The sequence below is a fragment of the Microtus oregoni genome, unplaced genomic scaffold (assembly GCF_018167655.1).
Source record: "Microtus oregoni isolate MIOR12 unplaced genomic scaffold, Mior012 000023F_ref0000262, whole genome shotgun sequence".
In the NCBI taxonomy this organism is placed as follows: Eukaryota; Metazoa; Chordata; class Mammalia; order Rodentia; family Cricetidae; genus Microtus; species Microtus oregoni.
In genome coordinates, this window is record NW_024543082.1 from 2,613,195 (window position 1) to 2,626,529 (window position 13,335).

General features: G+C 41.0%; 1 protein-coding gene across 2 annotated transcripts in view; it reads left to right on the forward strand.

Annotated features, from left to right (window-relative positions):
* Osbpl11 (oxysterol binding protein like 11) overlaps nt 1–13,335 on the forward strand; it is a 71,550-nt gene that overhangs the window by 41,204 nt on the left and 17,011 nt on the right. For both annotated transcript variants that reach the window (XM_041673063.1, XM_041673062.1), the window contains 3 exons: nt 148–349; nt 3,304–3,449; nt 9,279–9,419. In XM_041673063.1, the coding sequence (XP_041528997.1) occupies nt 148–349; nt 3,304–3,449; nt 9,279–9,419 (489 nt within the window). The remainder of the gene's footprint in view (nt 1–147; nt 350–3,303; nt 3,450–9,278; nt 9,420–13,335) is intronic.

Sequence of the window (13,335 nt, forward strand, 5' to 3'; positions counted from 1 at the left end):
AAAGTAGCCTCGCAAAGTTAAGATAGATTTCTAAGTCTAATATACTTGGAAAATACTTCAAAGAATGAATACTGTTATTTAAATGACTAGCAAACATTATCTGTGTCACATCATGAGTGAGACCCACAGGACTGTTGTTTCTCTTAGATGATGTCTCATGCAGAAGGCCAACAACGAGACCTGATTAGACGGATCGAATGCCTTCCTGCTTCTGGCCTTCTTAGTTCTTTGGACCAGGACCTCTTGATGCTCAAAGCTACTTCCATGGCAACGATGAACTGCTTAAACGACTGCTTCCACATCCTCCAGCTGCAGCATGCGTCCCATCAGAAGGGCTCGTTGCCCCCAGGTAGGTCAGAGATTAAAGGTAGGACTGAAGATTGGCCTTAAAACATGGGAAGCACTGATTTTGTTGTCATTTAATGCTATGAAAAACATTTTTTGAAAAATAGAAGAGGGAGCCGGGCGATGGTGGCGCATGCCTTTAATCCCAGCACTCGGGAGGCAGAGGCAGGCGGATCTCTGTGAGTTCGAGACCAGCCTGGTCTACAGAGCTAGTTCCACGACAGGCTCCAAAGCCGCAGAGAAACCCTGTCTCGAAAAACAAAACAAAACAAAACAAAAAAAAAAAGAAAAAGAAAAATAGAAGAGGGAAATTAAAAATCAATTTTGAGTCCCTTGATTTTTAGTTAGCACACGAGTGTAATACAAACTTCCTTATTTTGTGCTTTTTTTTGTAATTCAGAATATTTTAGGTCTAATGTTTAACATTGAATATACGTTTCTAGACCTCGAACTCAGCACGTTGAAAGTTAAATAAATCTAGAGCTCAGTTTCTGTTAAAATAGTGGCATTCCTCTCCATTCCTGTGTTCAGGTAATGGGTAGAATCACTGGGGTGTGTCCTGACTCCCAGCTCTGTTCACTGCTCATAACTTCTTTAGTGTTGTATTGTATTCTATCATGTCATGGTTTTCACTAAAGATCAGAAGTACTTTCCAACTTAGAATCTTTTGCTAAGGAATTTTTTTAGTTGTTTACATCCTTAGATGAGTACTTTGCTTCCCTCGAGTTATTCTTCTTATTTGAACATTGGATGAGCTGCCCTGATGTAAGAGATGTGGTTAATTTTAGTTAATGAGCTTGTTAGGAAAATGAAACATCTTATTTCTAGTCTGTATTGTTAAATTTTAAAAGTCTATCAGACAGCACTGGTTCTGGTTACTAGATAAAATGCTAAATAAACTTGATTAAATAGTATATCATTTAAAACAATCATGAAACTTTTTGTATGGTTTATTTAATTTTTGATGTTTTCTTCATGATTAAGAAAGATGTATGAAGCCGGGCAGTGGTGGCGCACGCCTTTAATCCCAGCACTCGGGAGGCAGAGGCAGGTGGATCTCTGGGAGTTCGAGGCCAGCCTGGTCTACAAGAGCTAGTTCCAGGACAGGGACCAAAGCTACAGAGAAACCCTGTCTCGAAAAAAACCAAAAAAAAAAAAAAAAAGAAAGAAAGATGTATGAGTAAATTTGCATTAATTGCCAAAGTTTGAAGTTTTTAAGTGAAAGTCGTTTTCACATTGGACTTTTTGGAGGCTAGGTTTATAGGTGGTTCAAGGAATTACCTTATTGCCATTGCTGGTTCTCATCATAGTTGCCATCTTTTCCAAATTTGGCTTGTAAAACTTTATTTTAAAATCTCAGAATGAAAATATAACTTGGAAAAACAATTACCATTCCATTCTAATTCTTCAGTGACCTGGAAGCTGAAATCTATGTTCAGAAGATGTTTAACTCCGTAAAAGCATATTTTTGTTTTATCCATTTATGGACTGGCTATAAACTCACTATGTATCATGTATCACAGGCTAGTCAGCTACTCCTGTTGCCTTGATTTTTCTTTTTAGTTTTATTTATTTATATTTTATGTGTAAGTGCTCTGCATGTGCACCTACATGCCAGAAGAGGGCACCTGATCTCATTACAGATGGTTGTGAGCCGCCATGTGGTTGCTGGGAATTGAACTCGGGACCTCTGGAAGAGCAACCAGTGCTCTTAACCCCTGAGCCACCTCTCCAGCCCGTGCTGCACCTGTTTTCTAAGCACTGGGGTGACAAGTATGTAGTACTGTTCTGCACTGTCGCGTCTGCATATATGCTAGCTAGAGATTCATTTGTATATGTGTTAATTTGGAGGGGCCTTGAGGCCAGATGGCTGGTTTAATAAAGTTTATTATAATTTCTAGTTACCTGACTAGCCCTCTAAACTTAGTCTTTTTAATTAATGCTCACGTGTCTTCTATTTTTTGAAAAAAAAAATTGGATAGTGATATTAAAAATAGTTATTTTCAATTAGAGGTAGAATGTTTTCTTATCTGTACAACTTTAAAATAGGCCCATGACCTTAGCCAGGACATCCCTCTAGTCTTCATGCCTCTAGTGCCAAGGGCCAGTGAACAAGGCAGGACACTACTAGCCTGTTGGGTACTTTGTCATTTACTGCTCTTTTCAAGTCTGCTCTTTGACTTAGTAAATGGCCTGCTGTTTTCAGGTTCAGTTTTAGTAGTCTGAGTGGCCCTTATTCTTGCACTCCATAACCTAGCTTCTGTGAAACCCAGATCAGCCTCTGAAATCAAATGGAACATTTCCATTATTGATTAGGCATAGAATCTTTGTTAAACTAGTTGAGGGTAACAAGAGACCATTGACTCATTAATTGAGAAGTGACAGATCTCCACATGTGACGCTGACTTCACAGGGTCAACTCTGTGAGCTCAGTAGAAAAGATTTTCAGTTGAAATTACTTTAGGCTGTTGATGATTTAAATAGAAATATATGTGTAGTATTTAAATTAGAGCCAATGAGTTATTTTGATTGCTTGGGAAGATTGCAATGTTTAAACAAATTATGTTGGTCTCCCTTCTCAGCTTCCTGGAGTGGCTCTCCACTAAAGCCTAATTATATACGTTTTGATGATTAGAGGAACATAATCAATACCACTGGCTAATGCGCTGTTCAGGAGTTCACTCCACGATTCACAGACTTGTCTAAGAAGCAAGATCAGCCCTATTCAGGGAGGATTTCTTTTACATAGTGTCTCATTTCAAGTTGCAAGTTGCCCTGTGATGAAATACCCAATCACAGTGCTCATGCTAATGAGGCCCAGCTGCTGTCTCCTTTCAGGGCAGGTTGAACTGCTTTAGTCTTGTAGCGTCAAAACAAAATTGTTTAATAAAATCCAGATCTGCTGTACTTCCCAGATTATGAGCGAGTCTCAGCAGAATTTTTCTCTTACTTCATCAGGAGCAACCATTGAGTGGTTGGAACCAAAGATACCTTTATCAAACCACTATAGGAATGGAGCTGAGCAGCCCTTTGCACCTGAGCCGAGCAAGCCCATGGCTGTCCCGGAAACACAGTCTGCCTCAGAGTCTGGAGCAGTAGCAAGGGTAAGGGGATATGAAGATTTGATTTTGGTGGAAGAAATGAGGAATCATTGAAAGGGGATGGTGTGGTTTTTGTTGTTAAGGCGTTTATGCCCACAGAACACTAGAGTTGCATTCTTGCAGCTTCTAGCTGTTGATTTCTACCTGAAAGCCATTTGTTTGCTTTGGAAAAGCTCTTAATTGAACTTGAACATGGGTTTTCCAGGTCTAATGATGTCCCCTTTTTAGTCTTTACTTTTGTCTGATACAGATAATTGTTTATTTGTTTGATTTTTTTTTTTTCCTTTTGAGACAGGGTTTTACTCTTCCTAGCTGGCCTAAAACTTAATGGATAGCCCTAGTTGGACTTTAATGATCAATACTTCTCGTGGCTTACCTCACAGGCACCACCACACCCAGTCTCATCACATTTTTTGTGTTTGTTTTTGAGACAAGGTGTAGCCCTGGCCGTTCAGGAATTCTCTTGTCAACCAGACTGGCCTTGAACTCAGAGATTCACTGCCTCTGTCCCCCAACTGCTGGAATTAAAAGCACGGGTCCACACAACAGTGTAATTTAGCTTTGTTTATTGGTCTTTGCTTAAATAGCACTGAGATTGTAAGCCTTGGTCACCAGCACAGCTGTTGCTCTCTGTCACATGACCTCCGGCTCATTTTGTGTTTAGGAACTACAGTGTTGTATTCTGCCATAGACATACTGTTAAAATTATATCATTTCTCATTTTGTTTGCTTTGCCTTTTATGTTCTCGTCTGCAATTTTTATGCCTACTATAATTACATAGAGAGTTGAAGCTATTTTCTGTCTAGTCTATATAATTAGTGTTTTAAAGTCAAAATAAGATACTGAGTTAATGTCCCTGTTGTTGAATGTCTAGTTTGTCTTTTTGTTTTAGTTTTAGTTTGTCTTTCTTATTAATAACACTATTGTTAAGTATTATTTTTCCTCCCAATTTTTGATTATTTCTTTACATTATGTCCCCAATAGAATTACTGAGTCTAGATTAATGCAAACTTTATGATCATTTATATACGAGCAAGTTATTTCTTAAGAGATAAGGCACTAGTCCAAAACTGTAAAGACTTTGAATTTATGAAGAGGTGCTGGAAACAGGGAGCTCAGAAGTAGGAAAGCAGATTAGTAAGTAAATAGCATGCATTGTCACACACATGTGTACACACTTGTAATTACCAGGCTGTCTGGAATTAGAGGAGAAACAAATAGGAAGACATAGTTCTCTCACTGAAGAGGTGTGAAATTTACTTGCAGCCACAACTACTGTACACTAAAACAAGCAGGTGATAAGATGAAACAAAAAAAAAATTCTTAATTGATAAGATTTACACTTTTGTGATTTGCCCTCCAGAAAAGAAGTACTGGGTAGAAGAGGAATGCTTTGGAAACAAAGCTTTTAAAGTTGGGCTTTCAGGTTCCTCACCTGTAAAGTAGTGATGCTAATGCCTTGTGAGACTGTGGTCAGGATAAAGTTAGCAGGGTTACAGTATAACTAGCTGTGAGAGCCAGTCACAGCATTGTTACTTGCTATAGTCGTGTGCTCAGTGTGGAGTAGTACTTCCTGCGGCATTGCTCCATAGAGCTCACCGATGCTGTGTGGTCTGTGCTCCCAGGGAAATACAGTCAGGCAGGATCACGTGCTGGGATTAAAGGCGTGAACCTCCACCACCCGGCTGAAACGTGCATTTAATCCCAGCTCTCAGGAGGCAGAGGCAGGCCAATCTCTGAGGTCCCGGCCAGTCTGGTTTATATAGCAAGTTCCTGTCTCAAAAAAATTAAGTAATTTTTTCCCCTATTCCAGTGAATTATTTATTTGTTGTAGCACAATGAAAATTGGGCCAATATGATGGCTCAGTGGGTTAAGGCACTTGCCATCCAGCCTGACAACCTGAGTTCAGTCCCTGAAGCTCACATAATAGGAGAGAACTGACACCTCCTGCTGTCCTCTGACTTGCACGTGCACGCCATGCCCCCCACATGCCCACACACGTACACACATATAACATATACACTTATACAGAGTATGTAAATAGATGTAATATGGTTTTAATATTAAAAATTGTATTCTACAGTTATTCTACCTGGTGTTTTCCTTTAATATTATTTCCAGTAGAGAACGTTCCATCCACAAAGTAACTGGGTTCTGTTTATCATTACTGTTTGGCTTTTGGTGCTGAGATTGAGTGTGCCAGGGTCTCGGGTAACTGAGCACATGCTCCATCTGAGAGAACCCCATCCTCCAAAGCTGTGTTTGCATTATTAATCTGTAGCCTATGTTCCAACCTCAGATGTAAGGGTACCTTTTAGAATGTCAGCATTCTTAGTCACAAGCTAGGGGGGTTTCCTCCGAGGTCTCCTGTAATTACTTAATCTCATATAATGGTTTTGTTTGGTCCATGTGTAGAGAGGGCTGTCAGTTCCCCTTGTTTTAAGAGTGACCAACGTTCATGTAGACTTTCTGTGCAGTGATCTAGGCTCCAGAGCAGGGGCTGCTTCCTGACAGGCTCACTCTTAAAGAGGGGTGTGAGGAAGGAAGTCTTGGCTTCACTCCTCAAGGTCATAAAAACAGAAAGCTCTGTACTGTAAACACGCAAAATTTGTCTGTGCAGTCTTTTTTATTTTATTTTATTTTGGCTTTTAGAGATAGAGTTTTTCTGTATAGCTTTTAAGCCTGTCTTGGAACTCACTCTGTAGACCAGGTTGGTCTCTCAGAGATCTGCCTGCCTGGGCCTCCCAAGTGCTGGGATTAAAGGCGTGCTCCACCATACCTGGCAGGTTTGAGATTTTGTTAGTTTGTATGTGTCTGTGTACTGTCCATGTGTGTTTGGTTTGGTTTTGGTCTAGCTACACAGAACAAAAACATGTGAGTATCTTACCTGAATGGAATTAATAGCAGTGGGGAAATAAAAATGACAGCACCAAGATAATTTCTTTATAAAAATCCTCATAACTCAAAAAAAAAAAAAAAAAGCCGGGCTGTGGTGTCACCTGCCTTTAATCCCAGCACTCGGGAGGCAGAGGCAGGCGGATCTCTGTGAGTTCGAGACCAGCCTGGTCTACAAGAGCTAGTTCCAGGACAGGCTCCAAAACCGCAGAGAAACCCTGTCTCGAAAAACAAAAAACAAAACAAAACAAAAAAAAAATTCCTCATAACTATTGAAGCATGAAGGCTTACACCTGTATTCCTAGCTCTGTGTGAGGCTGTGGGTTTAAGACTGTCCCCAAATTACCTACTCACCCCCACTCCACTATCCTGATATTCTTAAATCTAGTAAAGTAGAAAAGATGGCATTCTTATATTCAGCTTTTTGGAGAAAGATGCTGACAAGCTGATCTTTGAGAGGCAGGGCACCACCTCTGTATAGACGTGACAGCTGATGAGGTTCTCTTGAACCTTGGTGTATTTGTTGTTCAAGGCAAGCTGGGTAGGTATGGTGGCTCCAGCCTTCAATCCTAGCCACTCTAAAGACTGAAGCAAGAGAATCATCACAAGTTCAAAGTCAGCCTGAACTGCAAAGTGAGTCTCCAAGCTACCCCAGCTACAGAGTGAAACTCTGGCAAAAACATAAAAGCCAGCAAGGGTTGAGGAGATGGACCATTTGGCAGTTTCTGTCATGCATATATGAGACTCTGAGTTCAGATTCTTTGGCACCCATGTAAAATTGAGGTGCGGTGGCACTGCAGTGCTGTGGAACAGGGTTAGGTAGATGGAGATAGGCAGACTCCTGCAGCTCACTGGCCAGCTATCCTAGAAGAATCGGTGACCTCCGGGTCATTGAGCAATCTAGTCTGAAAAAATAAAGCGAAAAGCAAGAGGAAGGTCTCTGACATCAGCCTCTAGCCTTTACATATATATATACAAACTTGCACCACACACAGTCAGAACCCAAGAGCCTATAATTTGAGCATGTGGCAAGTGAATTCAAGAGAATTGGGAGTTTAAAGACATACTTAGTTCCAGGCCAACCTGGACCATTTGAAACTGTTTTGAAACAAAAATAATTACTGAGATTAAAGGCTAGCCTGGGCTATGGAGTAAATCCTTACCCCACCTTCATTGAAAAGCCCTAAAAAATTAAAAGTAAGCTAAAGTAATAAATATGCAGTTGTTTAACTAGTCATTAGAGCCAGTGAGTTGTTTTAACTAGTCATTAGAGCCAGTGAGTTGTTTTAACTAGTCATTAGAGCCAGTGAGTTGTTTAACTATAGAGCTAGTGAGTTGTTTAACTATAGAGCTAGTGAGTTGATTAACTACTCATTAGAGCCAGTGAGTTAACTAGTCATTAGATCCAGTGAGTTGTTTAACTAGTCATTAGAGCCAGTGAGTTGTTTAACTAGTCATTAGAGCCAGTGAGTTGTTTAACTAGTCATTAGAGCCAGTGAGTTGTTTAGCTAGTCATTAGAGCCAGTGAGTTGTTTAACTAGTCATTAGAGCCAGTGAGTTGTTTAACTAGTCATTAGAGCTAGTGAGTTGATTAACTAGTCATTAGAGCCAGTGAGTTGATTAACTACTCATTAGAGCCAGTGAGTTGTTTAACTAGTCATTAGAGCCAGTGAGTTGTTTAACTAGTCATTAGAGCCAGTGAGTTGTTTAACTAGTCATTAGAGCCAGTGAGTTGTTTAACTAGTCATTAGAGCCAGTGAGTTGTTTAACTAGTCATTAGAGCTAGTGAGTTGATTAACTAGTCATTAGAGCCAGTGAGTTGATTAACTACTCATTAGAGCCAGTGAGTTGTTTAGCTAGTCATTAGAGCTAGTGAGTTGATTACTCATTAGAGCCAGTGAGTTGGAAGTGCGCATCTTCTTTTTTCTAGGAGGTTGTTGATTTGATTAAAATGCCGCACAGAGTACTTTTGGTGGCATTGTGACTGACAGGCCACAGAGCATTTACGTGTATCTGGAATCTCTTGAACCACAGATCTTCTAAGGCATAAGTGATAGCAAAATAAGGTTCACAATAGTTAGATTTGATATGTGTGTGCATTCACCTTCAAATTTTACTTTATAGCTTTAGGTTAAAGAGGGACAAATATTTAATCCTTAAACCTCTTGAATTTGGGGTTGGGGAGATGGCTCAGCAGTTGAGAGAGCATACTGCTCTTGAAGAGGATCAGTGTGTAGCTCTAGCACTCGTGTTGGGTGGCTCACAGCTCTCTTGTCAGCTACGCATACATACCCACAGACAAAAGACATAATTTTTCAAAGTAATAAAATAAAAAATTAAAACAAAACCTGAATTTAGCCAGACTTGGTGGCTTATGCCTGTACTCCCAAGACTTGGGAGGCTAAGTTCAAGGGCAGTTTGCCTTATATAGTGAGATACTTTGTCTCAAACAAAAATCACTTAAAATTGTAGATGTGGTAGTGGTTCCCAGATTAGTGTCAAAGCTAAGTTTATTCAGGGGACATTCTTTGCTTTTTTTGAAAAATACTGTTTCTACAAAAATGAATGTATTTTATTATCAGTACATTCCTGTGATCTCAGTACACAGAAAGCTAAGATGGGAGTTTGAGGCGAGCTTTGAATACATAGTGAGTACTGGGTTAACCATGGTTACACAGTAAGACTATGTCTCAAAAAACAAACAGATAAAAAAAATCCCATGTATCACAGGACCACAGTCTGTTCTGTACCAGTAATTATGATCTCTTCAAAGGAAATGTTTTTCCTTAATGATAGTTGTATTTTCAGAAGGGTTTTGCCCCACCCTCTGATTTATTTAAACCTAGAATAAATATCTCCAAGACTGAACTGTTTTTTTCTTAGTAAATGTTAATAAGTCCTTATAACACTGGACTCTGCTCTCTTCCCCACCGAGGAACCTGAAGAGATTGATGCAGATGATGAGCTGGAGGACACCTGTGACAACAAGGAGGATGACCTGGGGGCAGTGGAGGAGCAGCGCAGCGTCATCCTGCATCTCTTGTCACAGCTCAAGCTGGGCATGGACTTAACGAGAGTAAGTCACAGGCCAGGTGCTGTACGGATGACAGCAGACAGCCCACTGTGGTGCTTGACATCTGCAGTCCTTTGACGGGAGAGACCGAGGCAGGAGGATGGTGAACTCAAGGCCAGCCTGGGCTGCTTAGATGTCTCTCACAAACAAACTTGAGACGTGGGTTCCATCGAAGGCTGTATAGGTAGAGGTGAAAGATTGTTCCCCATGCTCACCTGTCATGGAACATTAAATAGAAAGCCTTTTGCCTTTAGAATTCAGTTTTTATCACTGAAAAGTCAAAAACACTGTCCTTTTGTATGTTTGGGTTGGGAGGCGTGTTTAACTGAGACTTTCTGTGCTTGATAGGAGCTTTTCCTTTACACTGTGTATTTATATGATGTGTGTGGTAGTGTGGGCAAGAGTCAGTTCTTTCCTTCAAACTCCTTTTACTTCAGGCTTTAGTTGGTATCATTCTGATCAGGAAATATGTTCACATTAGCTGTTGTGGTTCTTGTTGAAGTAGTCTGGCGAGGGACTGTCTGGTGTTCATTGCTATGGTGGTTTTTGTCCTTACTAGAATTTAGGTTTAAAAGCCATAAAAGCAGCATTGAGGTTTATGAAACATAGAACACTTATTAAAAATCTTCTAGTAACTCAGGTGGAAAAGCTCTCTTTTGATATAAATCAAATGTTATGTACTTTCCTTATTTGTGTTTTATTAACTAAAAACATTTTATTGTTGTTAATTGAGCACCGTTCATACAACATTTAAAGGAATGGTGCTTCCAAACCATAAGGAGTACGTGACACACGCGTGTGTGTGCCCCAGAAGCAAGGGGCTAGAGTCGGGTCATTGGCCTTGCAGCAGCACTTTTACCGTCCGAGCTGCCTCTCCAGCCTCATCTTCCTACATTAAAAATGATACTAAATGAGGATAGTTAAGCACGTCATAGAAAATTTGGAAACAATAAAGCTGGATCTGGTGGTCCGCACCTGTAATCTCATGTCTAGGAGACTGAGACAAGAGGATTGCCTGAATTTCAAGGAAGCTGGGATACATGACAGGTAATAGTCTCCCATCATCTCACTGTCCCTAAAGTATAGGATTATCTTCCAGGTTAATCATATGGAGGAGACCGACCATAGCAAGGATTTCCAGGCAACTGTGAAATGAAACCCCTCCCACACTAAACTCTAAACGTTGCTAGAACTCAGAGTCTTCTAGAGCCCTCCCAGTTGTAGCTTCCTACTTTCCCTATCTGTAGTGCTGAAGAAGGACACTTAAAAGAAATCCCACTCTAGCTCAGAATTGAGTGTACAGAGGGTTATTTATTTAGGGGTAGACTCACAGATAACAATCCTCTGCTGAATGGGGAAGAGCAACCGAATTCCGCAACCGGAAAAGAGGCTGGATGCTCGCTTTCAATCGGCATAAATAGTAAAAGAGGCCAGGCCCCAGCGGGCGGCAGGAATCCCTACAGCATAGTGCATAGTGCGCAGTGCATAGTGCACAGTGCATAGTGCGCAGTGCATAGTGCACAGTGCATAGTGCGCAATGCGCAGTGCCTCACTTGGAGTGTCGCCAGGTCTGCTTTTCTTATCGCGCTCACTGTGTCTGTACACCGTGCCACTGTTAATACCTTGTAAGGAACAATCTGAAAAAATAAGTGAGGTGTTGGCTTCCTGCAAACTACGGGCTGGCCTTGAGTTTGTTAATGTCGCGCCTCACCCGCTACAGTCTGGACTATAGGAGGTTTAAGAAAAAGTGACTAGCCACCAAAAGTTTAATTAGCTTTAAAAAGCGCGCTGGGTGGGGGTGGGGGCCTGTTTTGTCAGGCGGTGGTGGCACACTCCCGCATGTGGCAGGCAGAGACAGGCGGATCTCTGTGAGTTCAAGGCCACCATGGTCTACAAGAGCTAGTTCCAGGACAGGCTCCAAAGCTACAGAGAAACCTTGTCTCGAAAATAAAAAAAAAAAAAATTAAATTAAATTAAAAAAAAATTAAACTTTACAGAAAGTTCCCAAATCTTAAATATTGTTCCTTTTTTTTTCTCTTTTCTGGGTATTTCTGGGCTTGTTTGTGTTGGACTTGTTTGGTACATTTTATTGGGCTTTCAGTAGAAGGTGTGAAGCCAAGCTAAGAGCATTGTTAGCTGTGTTAGTTGCCAGTCCACAGCTCTGTCACTTTAAATAACCGTGCAAGTCTTGTTAAAGCTCCAAGGATCATAGTTTAAAATACACGTCACTTTAATTGATTTATTTACTTATTTATTTTTATTTTTCACATTTTGGGCCTGGACATGGGCACAAATGCCAGTCTGGGTCAGAGGACATCTTGCTAGAGCTGCTTCTCTTCTTCACCAGTGTGATTCTGAGATTCGCACTCAGGTCTTCAGACTCAGTGACTTCTTGGTGACAAATCCTTTTCCTGCTAAGCTATTGGGGTGTTTTTATGTTTTTTTTGTTTTTTTGTTTTTTTGTTTTTCGAGACAGGGTTTCTCTGTAGCTTTAGAGCCTGTCCCAGAACTAGCTCTTGTAGACCAGGCTGGCCTCAAACTCACAGGGATCCACCACCTCTGGGTGTTTTGTTTTTGAGACAAAAGCTTCACTTCAAGGCTTAGGCTGGCCTTGAACTCTTGATCCTCCTGCCTCTGTCTCCTGAGTGCTCGGATTGAGGCCTGAGCCATCATGCCTGGCTCTTTTTTTTTATTGTATTGTTTTATTTATGTTTCTTTTCTTTCATTCGTATTATTTCTTTCCTTTAAGAAATTAACTGAGAGAATGATTACTTGGTGGGTAAAATGGGTATGAACTTCTTGGGACTTTTGAAAAGTCCTTCCAGTTTGCTTTCTCAAAGAGTTGAATCATTTTGCATTCTTCTGTTTCTGCCTTAAGTAAAACATTTAATCTGTCTTGCTTTGGGCTATTAAAACTTCTCTTCAAAATTACTCATTTGTGCTAAAAATTAACTTTAAGTTACAATTGTTGCTTTGGTCTGTGATATATCTCTCTAGTTTGTTCTGTCATTCACTCTCAGTTCCTCTCTTCCCTCCTCCCCAGGCTGTAGAGCTGAGTATGGCCTTGAATTTGGAGTCCTCCTGCCCCCACCTTCTAAGTGTTTAGATTAAAAGTATGGACCACCTTGCCCAGTTTCATGCGCTGCTGGGCAGTGAACATGGTCCTGTGTGAGCCTAGGCCTTGTACATGCCAGGCTAGCACTCTGCCCACTGAGCTACGTACATCCCCAACCCTTGACCTTTTCGTTCTCAGGAAATGGATTTTTCAACTAGATGCTTTTGTTCACTTTTATGGTTTGAGTGTTTCGCCTACAATTATATGTGCACCCACGTGAGTGAGTGGTGGCCCCAGGAGTCAGAAGAGTGCACTGGGTCCTTGAAACTGAAGTTACAGATGGTTCTGAGCCATCATATGGGTCCTGGGAACCACACTGGATCCTCTGTAAGAACAGCAAATGCCTCTGTCTGTGAAGCTATTCTCCAGGAAATAAAACCTTATCATCTACAGGTTTTTTTTTGTTTGTTTTGTTTTATTAAGATAGTTTCTTCTTATTGTGTAATCCTGTATCTTAGTTCGATTCTCTGTTTCTGTGATAAAACCCTGACTGAAAACAACTTGGAGGAGAAAGGGTTTATTTCAGCTTACAGCTCACAGTCTCTTCATGAAGAGAAGTCACGTCAAAACCCTGAAGACAGGGCTGGGTGGTGGTGCGCTCAGGCAGAGGCAGGTGGATCTCTGTGAGAGTTAGGACAGACAATGCTGTTACACAGAGAAGCCCTGTCTTGAGGGGTGGAGGGAGCCTGGAGACAGGAACTGATGCAGAGATCATGGAGGATGCTGCTCACTGAACTATTCCTTGTGGCTGGCTCAGCCTGCTTTCTTATACCATCTGGGACCACCCATCCAGGGGAGCAGATC